At 39.3% G+C, this 18,357-nt stretch overlaps 1 protein-coding gene across 1 annotated transcript; it reads left to right on the top strand.

The window, feature by feature from the left end:
* The first annotated feature begins 496 nt into the window (after positions 1-496).
* On the top strand, positions 497-6,259 carry LOC110158092 (keratin, type I cytoskeletal 18-like). Its single transcript, XM_020922520.2, has 6 exons — positions 497-832; positions 2,488-2,570; positions 2,681-2,837; positions 3,521-3,685; positions 4,555-4,680; positions 6,035-6,259. Exons 1-6 carry the CDS (start codon positions 497-499, stop codon positions 6,257-6,259), a joined length of 1,092 nt encoding a protein of 363 aa, XP_020778179.2.
* The last annotated feature ends 12,098 nt before the right edge of the window (positions 6,260-18,357 follow it).

Raw genomic sequence — 18,357 nt, 5'->3', positions numbered from 1 at the left:
CTTTTCATATTGCAATTAATCATAAACAATATGACAAAATATTTTATCAAAACCTTATCAGTCACCAAGAATGATGGATAAACAATACAACATCCTTGACGTAGCCTAAGTCTACAGTCTGCGAATTCCCATGCACACAAAGATATCATATCAGCGTAAAAATACTTAAGGGCTCCACTCCCTCCCACCTACACATTCAGGTCCCATTTTACTGCACGCCATTGACTTCTTTTGAAAATACACACTCATTAACCCGTTTTATCACTATACAATACAACGAACATACGGCATCACACCCCTCCTCTGTTCCAGGAGCAAAGTCGAGGTTACCAGTGCCAAAGGTAGATTTCTATTGAGGGTATGTAAGGTGCGGCCACTAGTATATAAACAGCCGTTTCTCTGCTTGGTCCTTCACTGTCTAGCTTCAGCTCCACGAAAGTGCTCCACCATGGAATCTTTCTCCAGACGCTCCTTGTCCTATTCCAGCGGTCCATCTATGAACTACGCCCATAGTGTGAGTGGAGGTGCTGGAGGCCATGGCACCAGGATCTCCACGGTCACCTACGGGAGCCGCTTCGGTAGTGGTATGGGCAGCAGCTTCGACTACCAAGCGTCTGGGTCTGGTTCCACGAAGCTCGCCATTGGTAACGAGAAGATCGCCATGCAGCATCTGAATGACCGCCTGGCGAGCTACCTGGAGCAAGTGAAGAACCTGGAGAAAGCCAACACCAAGCTGGAGATCAAGATCAGGGAGGTGCTGGAGAAGAGGGGCCCAATGGAGGGGAGAGACTACGCCAAATACTACGCCGTCATCGCAGACCTCAGGGCCAAGGTCAGTCCCATGTAAATACAATCACTTGTTTTGTGTGTAGGAATTTATCAGTGCTACTTTAAAGGTGCATTGCGCAACTTTTCTGATGGAGGCTTGTTTCCATGGAGATGTTATTGCTTTGTCTGGAATGCTTTCAAATAAACACATCTATCTTGCATTTATTCATTATAGGTGTTTCTATTGCTCAAAAATACAATAATTCTCTCTAAGAATAGGGTTGCCTCTCCACAGATCTGACCTGTGATGTAGTCTATAGTTGTCTCCCGTGTGACTGATTAATTGGTTAATCTCTACTGTGGAACATTCTAGACAAATAAACAGCATCTCCATGAAGACAAGCAGGTGCACCTTTAACCAGAGCAGAAAATCTGTGCTTACAATGGTTGAATTTGCAGAGGTATAAGCATCAAAGGTCAAATTTTAGATCCATCACTTCCACAATAGAAATAACCTAAAGTTGTATTAAAGATGCACTATGCAACTTTTTGTAGGGGGTCTGTAACCTGCTTTTTTCTGTGGAGATGTCATTGCTTTGACAGTATGACATTAAACAGCCCTACCTTACATTTTTTCAATTACCGGTGGTTATATAGCTCAAAAATACCTAGAAAAACAGCCATTCTCCTCTCCACAGATCTGACTGGTAACTTGGTCTGGTTTGGTCTCCATGAAGATAGGAAGGTTCTGTGAAACATCTCTATGAAGAAAAGCATTTGACCTTCAAACAGAAAAGAGACACAATGCATCTTTATGAAATCAGGGTTATCAAACTTCTCTTGGCTCATTTGAAAGACATAAAGTATCATCAAAGTCTGGGTTTTATTTTTTATGAATCCATTATTCAGGACAATCTTATCTGACTCCAAAGTGTCAGCTCAGAGTGGTTTTGAAACTTTTACTGCTTGCGTTATCTGTGAAAAGATAAAGTAGAACCAGATAGCTGCCTTGTGTTTTACGATGGAAGGAATTTTGTAACTAATTCATCATGAGGTTAATTAGATGTCGAATAAGCAGAAGTAAGTGATTTATCTTTCTTTGCTTTTGAACTTTTTTATTGTCACAAAAGGGTGGGGTGCACAAAGCTGGCACCATTAGCATCACTACTTAAAGGTGCACTGCGCAACTTTTCTAGTGAAGGGTCCGTCACCTGCTTGTCTCCATGGACATGGACATGTTATTGCTTTGCCTGGAATGATACATGGTATGGCATTGAACACATCTCTTTAGGCTTTTGTTTCATTACAGGTGTTTCTATTGCTCAAAAATACAATAATTCAGTCTGTGAATAGGGTTGCCTCTCCATAGATCTGACCTGTAATGTAGCCATTTGACAGAAGGGCTGGACCAAGAGCAGATGGTTGGAGTTTTTTGGTAATCCCCCTCATAAGTGAAAAAAATAACATGGGATATGTAGAAAACATATCCCACAAAAAATATAAAATATATTATATCCCATAAAAAGATTAAAGGGCTGTAGTTTGCCCACCACTGGTTTAATCTCTACCATAGAACATTCTGGACAGAGTGATAACATCTCTATGAAAACAAGCAGATGACAGACCGTCTACCAGAAAAGTTGCACAATGCACCTTTAAATATACAGTTGCAAGAAACAAAAGTACTAATCTCAGTTTAATATGAAACCTTCTCTGCAGATCATGGACATGATCAAGGGCAACGCTCACCTGGCCATCTCCCTGGACAACGCTCGCCTGGCCTCAGACGACTTCAGAGTCAAGTGAGTCTGACTCTCTGATACCACTGTAATGCTTATGGGCGTCAGACACCCCTGATGCTTATATTTGTAGTTGAGATCAAATGAGCCTAAACTCTGTGTGCTGTAAACAGGATGGAGTACGAGCTGTCCATGAGGCAGACAGTCGAGGCAGATGTGGCTCGCCTCAGGAAACTTCTGGATGACACCAACGTGATCCGCCTTCACCTGGAGAGTGACATTGAGTCTCTGAAGGAGGAGCTCATCTCCCTCAAGAAGAACCACGAGGCCGTAAGACAAGACTTATAACACTCAAATCACGCTTTGGGACTGTGCATTATTGTGGATTGTGCTGTTAGTACTGGTGTAGATTAGAATTCACTGGACATTGGTGAAAAGTTACATTTTTGTACACTGTTTCTGCACTGTTTGAATTCTTTCACCTACTGTAAAGCAGCCATTACTAACTAAAGCCTCTCAGGAAAAGCCTCAGTCAGAACCAGAATCAGAATTTATTTGTCATTTCAGTATAAAAAAATACACAGAAACAAAACACTGTACTCAGATCCAGCATCATATAAAACAACAATAAATAGTAATGGTAAAATAGTAAAATATTGTATGTCAAATGCAGTCTTTAAAAACAACCCCCACCCGCCCCCTTTTTTCTAAAGTGCATTCCAAGTCTGAGTTATTTTGTACAGTGCTTTAGTGTCAGGGCTTCATGACAGAGCTGATCTGCCTAATGTATTAAATATTCAATGTATTAAATATACATAAATTCTATTAATTTATTAATGAATATTGGATTAGTTTGTCTACAATGCAGTTTTATATTGTATTTATTTAGCTGCAGGGAGGAACTGGATTATCTTGAAATGAAATCACTATTTGTTTGTTCTTTAAGCATAAAACAGGATACCCTGAATGGCTGTCTCAGGAAATCCCTCCCTAACTATTTCCTGTGTGCACAGGATGTAACAGAGCTGAGGGCACAGATCCTGCAGGGGAGCGTGCACGTGGATGTGGACGCGCCTAAAGGACAGGACCTGGCTCGCGTCATGGAGGAAATGAGGGCCAAGTATGAGAAGATAACCCTGAAGAACCAGGAGGAGCTCAAGGCATGGCACGAATCACAGGTATGTCATAAATTAAAGCTGCACTGTGTACCTTTTCAGTTGGGGGACAGACATCATCTTGTTTCTGTGGAAATGTCAGCGCTCTGCTTCAGATGTTCCACCGTATGACATTAAACAGATCTAGCATACATAGCTTCTGTATTCAATTACAGGTGCTTTTAGAGCTCAAAAATACCTGAAAAAAAAACTGGCATTCTGACTGTGAGTGGGGTTGCCTCTCCACAGATCTGACCTGTAACATGGTCTGGTCATATAAAGCAAAAACATCTCCACAGAAAAACAAGTGGCAAACGCTCCACCAGAAAAGTTCAAGGGCATAGGTGTGGTCTCAACTTTGGTGGGACATTATCAGCTCAAAGCTGTTCTTTTTCCACATTATAAGGCAAGTTTAATTGAAGATGAAGCCAAGTAAGTTCATTTTGAAAAGTTTTTCAAAGCTTGGTGCGCAGCATCTTCACTCATGCCTGCTCAAGCTGCCACTTTCAGGTGTTTAGGCTCTTGGCACCACTAATGTCATCACTCTGTTTCAGCTAATGAAATAGCGGCGGGGTAACCCTGTCATCATATCACTGAATATATCTCAGAACATCTAATAAACAAAATGTGAACAAAAACGTGTTAAATTAATACTATTGAGTTTGGAAAAATATGGGAATAAAATGTATATTTTTGTTTATTAAAATAAGATGGCAAATATTGGTAGGGACTATTTTGTCTTCCACAAATATTGGTTGTGACATGTCCCCACCCTCCCTATGCAAACCTACGCCCTTGGAAAAGTTACATAATTCATCTTAAACATATTCAAAAGTAATAAAAGATGAACCCTTCACTTCATGAACCTAACGTGGAATATATGTGCATTGTAGATCACAGAGGTCCAGGTGCAGGTGACAGAGAGCACCACAGCCCTGAAAGAAGCCACCACAGTGATAAGTGAAACCAGGAGGAGATACCAGGCCCTGGACATTGAACTGCAGTCTGCTCTCAGCCTGGTACGAAAGCAAAGTTACTTATTGATCAACTGTTCCCTTTTCTACTTAAGAATGCTTGTGAATTCCATGCTTCCTTTGTCATAGTTGTTTGCTGTCATGGCATATTTTAACTATTATTTGAAATGAAAGTAACCTGTGCTATTTACTAACAGTTCAACAACAGGGCAAGTCAGAGATTGCAAGTTTCTATTGGTATCTGCAAAATAGGGGCTATTTGTAATATAATCCAATATGCAGGAGGACCCATATTACGCTATTTTCTGATCCATATCCTGATCAAAAACATTCCTGGAGTTGTGTTTTGTTTCATTCACATATATTTAACACACAAACCCTGCATATTTACGTTCTTCTCTCAAATAGAAAGTGCTTTTAATCACAAGGTGAAACAGAGCATTTTGAGCTTTAGAGATTTAGAAGCTTACTTAATCGTGTGTAATTGAAACTAAACACATCACAAAGTATGTTTTTGATGAGGAAACAACATTATAGCAGGGCTTAAGCCTCACAAGAGTCAATTTTGTGTAATATAAGACTTTTAACCTTTAACCGCCCATAGGAAAAATGTGTTGCTCATCTGCTGTTCAATCTCTTCTCATATTCGTATCATTTTTGTGATCATTTTTGTCTGGGTTACTTCTCCCAAGGGTCCAAAAAAGTTAAAAAGAGACGGGACATCACTAAAACAAAGGAGGTTGAGTTGAGATAATTAGTCGAGCAATACTTGAGAAGTGGGATAAACAGAGGAGATCTCATAAGTGTATCTCAATTATGTCTTGGTTATTTTCAAGGAGAATTAAAGAGAATAACATTAGATGAATCTGAGACTTTTATTATTATATGTTTATTTATTTAATGAGACAGGGACAGTGCACAATCTACATTAAGTTTAACAGGAGAGATGCATTTTACCAGGTTGTAACACCAGTGCTAATTCTCACCTGTAGTCCCAAACTCCACACAGAAAAGCCGAACCCAGAACCTTCTTGCTGTGAGGCATGAGTGCTAGCTACTCAGCCACCATGCCGTTATGGGACAAATCTGAGAACTCAAATAGTGAGCTGTGAGAGGCATAGCTGAGATAGTGCTTAGAAGTTAGGATATCAAATTGAGACACACTATATCTAATTTTTCTCTTAGTTGAGATCAAGAACAGAGGCAGCTGTCAGAGAATTTAGAGAACTCATACAATGCTGTGAGACTTATTTCTCAGGAGAGACATTTGAAAAGAATGAGAAAATCACTTTGGTCTTGATTAGTGCTCGTTTATATCTAGGAGATGTAAATGTGGCATAAATGAGACCTCATCTTCAGTTTTGCTTTGCTATGGGCATTGACCTCTGTCCTGTTGCAGAAAGCGTCCCTGGAGGCCACCTTGAGGGACATCGAGGCACGTTACAACATGGAGGTGGAGAAGTACAATGTCATCATTCTCAGACTGCAGGAGGAGCTGACTCAGATCCGCAATGAGATCCAGAACAATGGTAGAGAATACGAAAACCTCCTCAACATCAAGATCAAACTGGAGACTGAGATCGCGGAGTACAGACGCCTGCTGGACGGAGGAGATCTCAAGTGAGTACCACAAACATCACAATATACCAGAATTAACCACCAAAATTAGAGTGACAAACTGTCCTTCTTTTGGTAGTACATTTAGATTTCTGCCCCCATCCCACTTATTCAGATAAACAGATAGACAGATAGATGATTGGATAGATGGATAGATACGTTATTGAGCCATTGATCCAGAAGGAAATTCACGGTTCGGCAACAGCACCACAGAAACAAACATAGCAACATACACAAGATACTTAGAGCAGTGGTTCTTAAACTTTTCCAGTCAAGCACCACTTTCTGAATACATCCAGATTTAAACTATGTGTAAAAAAAGACTGTTCTAGGTGTTTTTATCTACATGATAATTTGGTTTTCACAAACAGACCTGGAGTTTTGTTTCATTCACATGTTTAACGCACAAACTCATGTGTTTAGGCTGACTTCTATGCTCTATTCTACATTGTGATGTCATGTGGTAATACAGGAAGTGCTCCATCTCGTTTTTAAACTCTGTACACCTTCACTAGAATCACTTTTGATAATTTAGCCCCAGAAATTGTCTCTTATGAACTATAATGTAAAAGGTAGCTATTGAAAACAACCTCTTCATGACATCACAAAATGGAACAGAGCATTTTGAGTTATGGAGATGTAGGCAGACTAATAATAATAAAGAATTACTCAAACGTGTGAATGAAACAAAACACAACTCCAGGTATGCATTATAACATTATTTAAAGCAGTGAATTTTATGTAAATTTTGCATAAACCTTTAACATTGTGTGCCCCTTTTTCTACAATCTTAAGAGGTCACCCTTGCCACAACACACTCACCGCATTTGGATTGGGTCAGCAGACGTTGGCCCCTATCTGCATATTGTGCAAATTGTCCACATTCAAATGGGTTTATGCAAATGAGATATGGAAAACAAGAGCTTTGAAGTTCAGAAAGGCCGACTTCTCATTCACGGCGACGCTGTGTGGCCTTGGGCTGAGCGTGCAACAAAAAAAAGCCCTCTTAATCCTTTGAGATGAGGGTGCAAGGAAATAAGTCAGTCAAGCTTTAAATTCCAGCCAAGTATTTGCAGTAGTCTGATTAGCACAAGAGTCCAGCTATTGGCCCAAAGTAGCATGACAAATTTTCTAGGACAGTCTGTTCAAACTGACCTAATACTTCTGTTTTTATAGATACAAATAATGTCAGAAAATAATTATCTTTGTGCAGGTTTAGTAACAACAAATGAAGTAATAACAAATGACGAGTTCAATAGCAAAAGCAGATCTCTCAGTTTTGAAAAATTGCCCAAAAGTGTTTTTCTTTTTTGCACTATGTAACGTCTAAGGAGGTTCACTTCTTGCTTGTCTCCATGGAGATCTTATTTCTTTGCCCGGAATGTTCCATAGTAGGGCATTAAACATACAGTATCTCCCTTGTTTTCGTTCAATTATGGGTGTTTTGTAGCTCAAAAATATCAAAACAAATATGAATTTTTAACATCTGCAGGCTTGTATCTCCATAGATCAAACCATGAACCTGTCTCCAAACTGATTACCAAGTTTATTTCCATACTGTCCACCAGAAAAGTTACTCAGTGCACCTTTTAGTAATTCTACCTCTATAACCTCAATAATATCACGTGCATTTTGATATTTTTCAAGATGTGGCCCTTGTTGAAAATAGTTTGGAACCCCTGTTCTAGAGATATTAGCAATGACAATAATGTACAATGGACTTTATCAAGGGGAGACAGAATTATATTTTATAGCAATAAATATAATACAAATATCAATCAAATCAAGCAAGCTTTATTTATAGAGGTTGTTACAACATTCAAGGTGAACAAAATGCTTCCCATTAAATCAACACAATATAAAAACATGCAAAAACAATGAACACTGAAATAAAACAAATGGTGCAAAGTGTCACTGCATTACTGAGTGGCTTTGGAGCTTGGATTTAAACAGGTCAGTGTCTGTGATGGTGCACAAATATAAATATGACTATATTAAGAGTAAACAGCAAGCCTCTGAGGATTTTTTTCAAGCAGCACTTATCTGTTTTTGCAAATGAACTTTTCAAATGTGCACAAACCAGACTGTAAATAAGACCAGTAACTTTAAATTGCAACTGTCTGCTATGATGAGTGTTCAAGGCTGCCTCTCCACATTCACTCTTACCAGTCAGGAAATAAGACTTTTATTTTTATTTTTTTTATTTAATAGGTACAGTGTAAATTATCTATAAGTGTAAATATGACAGATTATAGCAAAAATTCTCATTTCCATCTGTTGTCCCTCAGCAGGTGACACAGAAAACTATACAAAATACAAAACAGAACAGTAAAAGGCCAGACCAAAAGTGTTCACAGACTTTTTTTTCAGTTAAAGGTGCAGTTTGTATGTAGACAGAGATGGACTTTTTGTTATAGTCAATGGGAGACTTTTCCAACAATTAGTCCTTTTGAGAGACAGCACAGACACACCCTGGTGCCATCCCACTCAGTCTTTAGTTTTATAACGTCCTTCCATAGAGGAGGAGCGACTCTGTGTAAAGCTTTGAAAATGAGAGTTTTTAAAATGAACAAAATGATCAAACCTGAGTAAACTATACTATACTAAAATAATGCTGTGGTGAAATGAGTCAAAAAGTCAAAATATTGAACTTTTCTCTCTTGTTGTTGCAGGCTTGAGGATGCCATAGACCCAAAAACGGTGCAAACTAAAGTGGTGACAGTCACTCAGACCCTGGTGGACGGTAAAGTGGTGTCCGAAAGCAAAGACGTCAAATCCAGCGAAAAAGCGGTCAACTAAACCTGCTTTTTTGTATGAAATAAAATGTGAAACAGACTTGTACTTTGTGGTTGTATTCTTCAGTGTAGTACTCTGTTTTTTTACTTAAAGGTGAATTGTGAAACTTTTCTGGTGAAGGTCCGTCAAATGCTTTTCTTCATAGAGATGTTATTACTTTGTCTGAAATGTTTGACAGTATGATAATAAACTGTTCTATCCCCATGAAGACCAAGCCAGACCAAGTTATAGGTCAGATCTATGGAGAGGCAACCCTGCTCACAGTTAAAATGCTTGTTTTTCAAGGTATTTTGAGCTACAAAACCACATGTAAGTGAATAAATGTAAGGCAGAGCTGTTTAATGTCATACTGTGCAACATTCCAGGCAGAGAAATGACATCTCCATGGAAACAAGCAGGTGATGGACCCACATCCTAAAAGTTACATAGTGCATAAATACAAAAAGTACATGTACAGAGCAATTAAATACTCAAGTAAAGTAAAAGTATTATGAAAAAATCTACTTAAGTTTTTACTTAAGTAGATTTTTATAAGTGCATGTTTAAAAACTTACTTAAAGTAAAAAGTAAAAGTATTTCATGCATATTTGAAGGTCTTATAAAGCTTTAAATGTAGTGATTTTGATAAAGAATTGTACAGAATTTTGTTCAACAGAAACAACTGTAGTAGAATAGAAAGTACAGATACCTGCTCTCAAGTCTAGTAAAGTAAAAGTTAAAAGTACAGATACCTAAAATGTATTTTTAAGCACAGTACTTTTACTTTGTTACGTTCCAACACTGATTCTTACCCCATCATGGCCCTTTAGCTGCTTGGCACAGCTCCATGGTGCTCTCTTTTACACCCACACACTTCAGCCAGGCCAGGAAATTCCTTTGGCTTCTGAGAAATTAACAATCTGGCCCTGGGTTCGTTAGCCTTTTCAGTAAGAGCTTTAGATCCAGTTACCAAGGCAACGCTAAATGGACAGACAGTGTTGGGGAGTAACGGATTACATGTACCGCCGTTACGTAATCAGAGTACAAATTATGAGTAACTGTATTCCGTTACAGTTACTGTTTCAATGAGTGGTAATTGGATTACAGGTACTTTGCTGAAATAAGTGGATTACAAGGCGGTATTTTCCTGTTTTCACATTTTGTGCTACATCCCATTTATTTATTTTTTATTTCGGTAATTCCACTCATTGTTGGAAACCCAAACAGAACGCGGCAATAAGAGCGATGTAAACGTCATGTTAAAGTTGGCGGTGTCAGTCACACAGTGGAAGCAGCAGTGCATTGGTAAAAACGCATTTGTGTCTTGGAAATTCTTCTCCCGATGTGAGATATATATATAAAAAAAACAAATATAAAATGGCCTACAACTTAAATGTGAAACAGGAGCTACTGGCACTGGTGAAAACAACCTGCATAGACTCATGATATCTGCACTACTGTCCTATAATGACCTGCGACATGAGTGGACACACACACAAACACACACACACACACACACACAAACACACGCACACACAAACACACACAAACACACACACACACAAACACACACAAACACACACACAAACACACACACACACACAAACACACACAAACACAAACACACACCAACAAACACCTTCATCATCGTCATCAACCTGAGAACCCGCGGACCACTTCTCCTTCCGTAGTTACAGCGCGGACACCGTCGCCTTGTGCGCCTCGTGTGGACCGTGTTTTCTCGCGTAAACCGCGCTTCCTCCTGTGCGCCTCTAAACCAGAACTAACACCAGGACTAAACCAGAACTAACCCAGAACTAACACCAGGACTAAACCAGGACTAACCCAGAACTAACACCAGGACTAAACCAGGATTAACCCAGGACTAAACCAGGACTAAAGCAGGACTGAACCAGGTTTAAACTAGGACTAAACCACGACTAAACCAGAACTAAAGACCTGGTCTAGACCTGGTCTAAACCAGATCTAAAATCAGGAGTAAACCAGGTCTAAAAATCAGGACTAAACCAGGACTAAACCAGGTCTAAACAACATGACACCTAACAGTAGGTTGACATAATTTAAGGTGATGTCATATAAAAAATTATTTCTCTATCAATAATATTTTTTAATATGGTGAAGGAAAAGCTTATCTTGTTACTGTCTTTTAACAGACAAAACCTCTTATATTAAGATGTCGTGGTCTTTGTTTCTCTACAGCAAACAGTTGCTTATTCATGGAGACTTGGGCTCAGACAATTTGAAGACAACAAACAAGAATTTTCAGAATGTAGCTGCTACATTCATGTCGTTTAAAAAACATGACAATATCAAGTAATCCAAAGTAATCAGATTACGTTACTCACTTTAAGTAATTTAATGGATTATGTTACAAACTACATTTTGGGGTGTGTAATCTGTAATCTGTAGGGGATTACATTTTAAAAGTAACCTTCCCAACACTGTGGACAGATCAGATCAAAGTGGAGTGTTTACAACATTTTCCGTAAAAGGGGAAACTAAGGGCAGCAGAGATTCAAGGAAACAATCAATCAACTAAAGTAGATACAACGCTGTGCATTGTTTTCTAAAATTATCAGTTGTATATTTTTAGAAGCAATCCTCCATATCATCATCAATCATCATCAACTTTTGGGTTTTTTACCACTGTCGTGAACCCCCCCTCGGCCACAGGAGAGCTCACTCAGGTGGGGTAAAAGGATACAGGTTTTGGCGTAAGCCCTACTAAAAAGGGCTCCTGAATTCAGATGAAGACGTTCATGATGCTTTATTTTGCTAATTGAATAACTGTTAGAGTATTAGAGATTAAGAGTGTTTTTGGTTTAGATATTAGAAGTGTTTTTGTGACCTATATTACCCTGAGTTACTTATTTTGCTTTGATTTAATCTGATTTGTTTCCCTCATATTGATTTGCTTAATTCTTTCAATTTAATTTTTTAAGTTTAGGTTTTAATTTCTGTAACCGTTATGTTTGTGTGCAGGAAAAACAAGGACCTTCTGTTCTTTTTACAGTTGACCTTTATTTGACACTGAAGTATGAAACTTATTGTCTGCTGTGTGCGAGGGGCGGCCGTTGTTTCACATCTGGCTGGGGCAGAGGCGTAGGGGGTTAGAATGGTGAAGATTGTGGTTTCTAAGAAAGTGTTGCCTGTACTTGAAAAAATGTGTGCTATCTGTGACGTACTGATCACTTTGCATGTACCTGGGTGGAGTTCTGTGACCCTAGATAAATATTGAAAATTCTGCATAATAATTCAGATCCTGATTTTTGGTTGGCATTGGCCCTCCGGCTGTAACTCGGCTAAGGAGTTCAGAATCTCTAATTCGGACTTGGCTGTGCTTTATAGCTTTCCTGGTCACAGGGTAATTTCTCCAAAAGGGTACTTGCAAGGTGATTTGTCCTTATTATTTTTGTATGAGCTTTCTGGTAAAAATACAATAAAAAGCAGATAAAATAAGACAAAGACAAATCACTTGTTGGAATCTTTTGTTGAGTCTTTCCCTCAATTATTATATATATATATATATAATATATGTCTCAGACAGTGGGGTCCAGAGGAAGAGGTGCTGGAGGGACCATCATGGCAGGACAAACCCCTACATGGGGCGTACCACCGGAACATAACTGAAGTGGCTGATATCAAGAAATCCTACCAATGGCTTGAGAGGGCTGGTCTGAAGGACAGCACAGAGGCACTGATCCTGGCTGCTCAGGAGCAGGCCCTGGGCACTCGAGCAATAGAGGCCCAGATCTACCACACCAGACAAGACCCACGGTGTAGACTGTGCAAAGAGGCTCCTGAGACAGTCCAGCACATAACTGCAGGGTGTAAGATGCTGGCAGGGAAAGCATACATGGAGCGACATAACCAAGTGGCGGGCATAGTGTACAGAAACATCTGTGCAGAGTACGGGCTGGAGACCCCAGGATCAAGGTGGGAAACACCTCCAAAGGTTGTGGAGAATGACCGAGCCAAGATCCTGTGGGACTTCCAGATACAGACTGACAGAATGGTGATGGCGAACCAACCAGACATAGTGGTGGTGGATAAGAAACAGAGCAGAGCCGTGGTGGTGGACATCGCAATACCAAGCGATGGTAATATCAGGAAAAAGGAACACGAGAAGCTAGAGAAATACCAGGGGCTCAAGGAAGAGCTGGAGAGAGCCTGGAAAGTAAAGGCATCAGTGGTGCCTGTGGTGATCGGAGCACTCGGGGCTGTAACCCCCAAACTGGAAGAGTGGCTACAACAGATACCGGGAAAAACAATTGACATCTCAGTCCAGAAAAGTGCAGTACTGGGAACAGCAAAGATACTGCGCAGAACTCTCAAGCTCCCAGGCCTCTGGTAGAGGACCCGAGCTGAATGAGGGTGAGAGACCAACCACCGTGGAAGGTGAGAAACACATTTTATATATTTACTAAGAGCAAGTCAAGTCATCCTAGGTGAGTTACTTACAAAAATGCAAAGTTTTTGATGCAAAGCTAAATTTGGTTAAAGGTTTTGAGGCACTGCTAAGGATAAATTAATATTTGCAATGTTTTGGTATAAAACTAAATCTGGTTAAATTCTTTGAGGCATTGTCAAAAATGTGTTTTGGGCAAAAGTTGTCAGATAGAGTGTAGAGCATTTCATAGGGTGGTTTCTAAAGCTAAGTGAAGTTGTAAGTGTTCCCCAGGTGATACTTTAAGAGTTGTTAAAGTTACCTGTATGGTGTTTCTTAAAGTTAAGTGATCTTTTTGAGTGTAGTAAGATATTTACCTTGTGTTATCGAAGAAACGATCATTTTTGAGTGTAGTAAGATATTTGCCTTGTGTCATTGAAGAAATGACATTTTTGAGTGTAGTAAATGATATTTTGAACATGCATTGTGTTTTAAAGCTATGTGATCTTTTTGAGAGTAGTCAAACTTATTTGCATTGTGTTTTTAAAGCTGAGTGATTTTCTGAGGGTCAATACAGTGATTAGAAAAAGAGTAGTGAGGTCCAGGTGGTGTAATTTAGCCGCTGGGACTTTTAACAACCACGATATAAAATACTCCCCTAGTGGTACAGAATAAAAGTGCGTTTGTTGTGTTCATGAAGTTAGGTTTGTAAGCCATATTTACTTTTTTATTTATGAGTTGAATTCAGAAATCCTCTATAAACGGTTATTAGTAGGGTTTTAGTTCAAAAGGATTGTATTATTTTTTTATATATCAGTATGTTCATGGACAAAAACGTCAATGCAAGGCCCCGTTTACACATATACGGGTATTTTTAAGGGACATTTTCAGGCAGTTTCAGGCAGCTAACACGCCAAAAGAAAGACCGATGTTTACCTTTTGCTCTGATGATGATCGTGGAGCATTCAGAGCAGCAGTTGCATTTCTTCTGGTGCACACACACTTTTTATGTGTTTGCATTTACACACACAGCTGTTGTATCATATCGATGATTAGAGACAAATGAACTCGGAGGTCAGTGATTTTGTCACTTCTTTAACAGATCTGTAATGCACGCTTTTCAAGGTATTTTTGAGTAATACTTACAACTGTAATGAAATAAATGCTACAAGTTTGAATCTAATCCAGGTGCTGCCCTGAGGCTTGGCGTACTTATAATGCACTCGATGGCCTACTTTTTTTGAAAACGTTGCTGTGTGCATGATAGTATTTTGGAAAACGGAGGGAGGGAAATATTTGTTTCTCAGCATACCCGGCTATGTATAAACGTATCCCAAGGTTACCAGATACGGGAATGGGCTGATTTTGCCATTAAAGGTCGTATATTATGGAAAGTAGACTCTTGTGAGCTTTAAGTCATGTTACAATGTTGTTACCTCTTCAGAACATACCTGGAGTTATGTTTCATTCACGCATGTTTGAGTAATCCTCTATCATTAGTCTGTCTAAATCTCCAAATCCCAAAATGCTCTGTTCCACCTTGTGTCCTGAAGTGGTAATTCTCAAGTTAATAGCTCCTTTTACCTTTAGTTCTGTAGAAATTAGAAATTCCAGGGCTTAAACTTGATTCTAGTGAAGATTCTAGTGCATGCAGCCGTCAAGATAAGGGCCAAGCATAAATGTATAAATCCACTGAAAATTCTGTCACCGGTTAAAATACTAAAAATCTTCAGTTTTACTCAAAAGTTCATTGTATTCTCACATCATTCCCCCGCTTTATGAATGACATTTGGTTTCACAGTTCTGTTCCATGCAGCATTGTGCCTCTGTAAAGGTCTGTTCAAATGTCAGTAATGCATGACAATAGTTCACATACAGTAATTACATGAGGATTTTACTGCACTCTGGAAAGATTACTCAACTTCCACATTTCTCATCATCTTTTTTATCACAAGACCATCATTCATTTTGATTGCTAATAGAACTATTTCACACGCCAAAGGTTTATAGAGGTTATCTTCTCCACTCGGCTGTAAAATATAATGACAGGCTGGTACAGTACTAAACTCCATTCCATTCCATTCCATTTTCTTCGGCTTATCCGGGGGCCGGGTCGCGGAGGCAGCAGTCTAAGCAGGGACTCCCAGACTTCCCTTTCCACGCACACTTCCTCCAGCTCTTCTGGGGGAACCCAAAGGCGTTCCCAGGCCAGCGAAGAAACATAGTCCCTCCAGCGTGTCCTGGGTCTTCCCCGGGGCCTCCTCCCAGTGGGACATGCCCAGAACACCTCCCGAGGGAGGCGTCCAGGAGGCATCCGGAAAAGATGCCCGAGCCACCTCAACTGGCTCCTCTCAACTAAACTACTAAACTAAGAAATGTAAATTATGTATTATCGGCACTGACATGAATTACATATTAATAACACATAATTAGTTGGGTTTTAAAGGGCCCATATTATGCTATTTTCTGCTGTTATAATGTTGTTTCCTCATCAAAAACATACCTGGAGTTGTGTTTAGTTTCATTCACACATGTTTAACACACACTGAACAAAAGGTAAAAAGCAGCTGATAACTGAAAACTACAACTTCATGACATCACAAGGTGGAACAGAACATTTTTTGAGCTTTGGAGATGTAGACAGACTAATAATAGAGGATTACTCAAACATGCGTGAATGAAACACAACTCCAGGTATGTTTTGAAGAGGTAACAACATTCTAACATGTCTTAAAGCTCACAAGAGTCTATTTTGTGTAATATAGGACCTTTTAAAACATATTTATACATTATTTATTACATGCATTTGGCTGGGTTTAGTCAGGACTACATTTGCTGGAGACGTTGTGAAAGTAAAGTTGACAGGAGAAACAGGACTATCTTGAAGACGTCCACCCAGACCCAAGAAAATATGCAAACTCCACACAGAAAGGCTCCATCATCTGACTGAAGAATTAATCCTGGCCCCTAATTATTTGCGTTTTATGTTTCAAATATATTGTTTTTTTCTGGAAATGGCTGGACATGCTTTGATCGAATGTTAGATCTCAATGGTGCACTGTGTAACTTTCTGGCTAAGAGTCCGTCACCTGCTTGTTTCTATGGATATGTCCTTGCTCTTCTTGGAATGTCCACAGTATGACTTTAGACAGTTCTGCCTTACATTTGTTAAGGTGTTACAGGTGGTTTTATAGCTCAAAAATACCTAGAAAAACAGGCTTTCTGACTGTGAAGGGGTCACCTTTCCACAGATCTGACCTGTAATTTGGCCTTTTTTGGCCTCCTTGAAGCTAAAAAAGTTAAATAGCATAGTGTAAAGCATTCCAGACAAAGCAATAACATCTCCATGGAGAAAAGTGGACCCTCTGCCAAATAAATTTCACAATGCACCGTTAAGAATAGTTTAGTAACTTGCAAAAAACACAACCTAAGATATAGTTTTTCCTGTGCTTTATCTATCTGTAGTGCCTGGCGTGGCTTCTTGGCCCCTTGCTGAAAGCAGCAGACGCTCTGTGGATTAGATAGATGGAGGAGAGACAGAATATGAAGGACAAAGGGAGATCTGAGCCGCATACCTGCCATTCCTCAGTCTGCGAGGTCAAAAGGAGACACTTTGATACTGTGCTGTTGAGTCACTGCTGCCTTACACACAGCGGGTCAGAAGCAGGAGGTTTCTACACAAAAATGAGATTAAATTTTACCACAAAATTACTCATACAGGCAGGTCCACGGGTTAAAATTCATAGTAAGACGATCCTGGATGAGTTACTGGAAATTTTTTTTAATACAGCTACAAAAAATATGTTTTGTTTTGGAATAATATAAACTCATTTGACTAAAGCAACACTAAGTAACTTTCTGAAGGTCGCATGTTCCCTGCATGATTTCACGGAAATAGAAAGTTAAAAACATACTTTGAAACATTATCCCTGGAGACAGACAGATCGGCCCTATCCTGCAATTTGTATTGAAATATATGTATTCTTCTTTTTCACTGTAAATGCTCAGACTAGCATTAAGCCCCATTTACATGTACACGGGTATTGTTAAAAACTGAGACATTTTCCTTCGTTTGTGCCCATCTTTTACAAGCAAATGGTGAATTCTCCTCTGAAAATGAATCTTTCTAAAAACTCTGGCTAGAGTGGAGATTCTGGAAAACTATGGTTTGGTGTTTGCGTGTAAAGTGAGATAAACAGAGCTAATGCGCCAAAAGTGTGACCAATGTTTACCTTTTGCTCTGATGATGATGATAGAAGTATTCAGAGCAGCAGTCACATTTTTAATGTGTTTGCATTTGCACACAGCTGATGAATCATATCCATGACCGGAGACGAATGAGGCTCAGCAATATTACCACTTCTTTAACATATCTGTGGAGAGGTGAGCTCATTCAGTAATGCACGTTTTTTCAAGGTGTGAAATAAATGCTACAGGTTTGAATCTAATCCAGGTGCCGCCCAGAGGTTTGGCGTAGTTGCAATGGCTCTCAATGGTGTATTTATGCAGGTTGATGTAAACGAAAACTTTTTTGAAAACGGTGCATGCATACCTGGCTATTTGTAAACTTAGCCTTAGAAGCACTATTGATATTTTGCAGTGACATCACGCCAGGGGAGCACTACATGAACTGGAATTTTAGCAGTTACCACGGATGCACACATTATCAAACACTAACAACAAATATATATATAGTCTGAAAACTAAAGAAAAAATGCATAGTGGATTTAAATACATTTTCAGGAGTCTGTGATCAATCGCTTTCGTTATCATGTTTAGGTGTTTGGTTTTCAACAAAAAAGGTGAGAGTGAAGAACTGAAAACTGTTGGCTAATGCTTATTTATGACTGTAATATTATTTGAGAGGGACTTGTTTAACAGCATCAACTGTTGTAGTTTCAACCGGGTCAGTTCTTTATAGT

The sequence above is a fragment of the Boleophthalmus pectinirostris genome, unplaced genomic scaffold (assembly GCF_026225935.1).
Source record: "Boleophthalmus pectinirostris isolate CB_2022bp ecotype Guang Dong unplaced genomic scaffold, ASM2622593v1 HiC_scaffold_8, whole genome shotgun sequence".
NCBI classification, from domain to species: Eukaryota; Metazoa; Chordata; class Actinopteri; order Gobiiformes; family Gobiidae; genus Boleophthalmus; species Boleophthalmus pectinirostris.
This window is presented reverse-complemented; position numbering and strand designations above follow the sequence as displayed.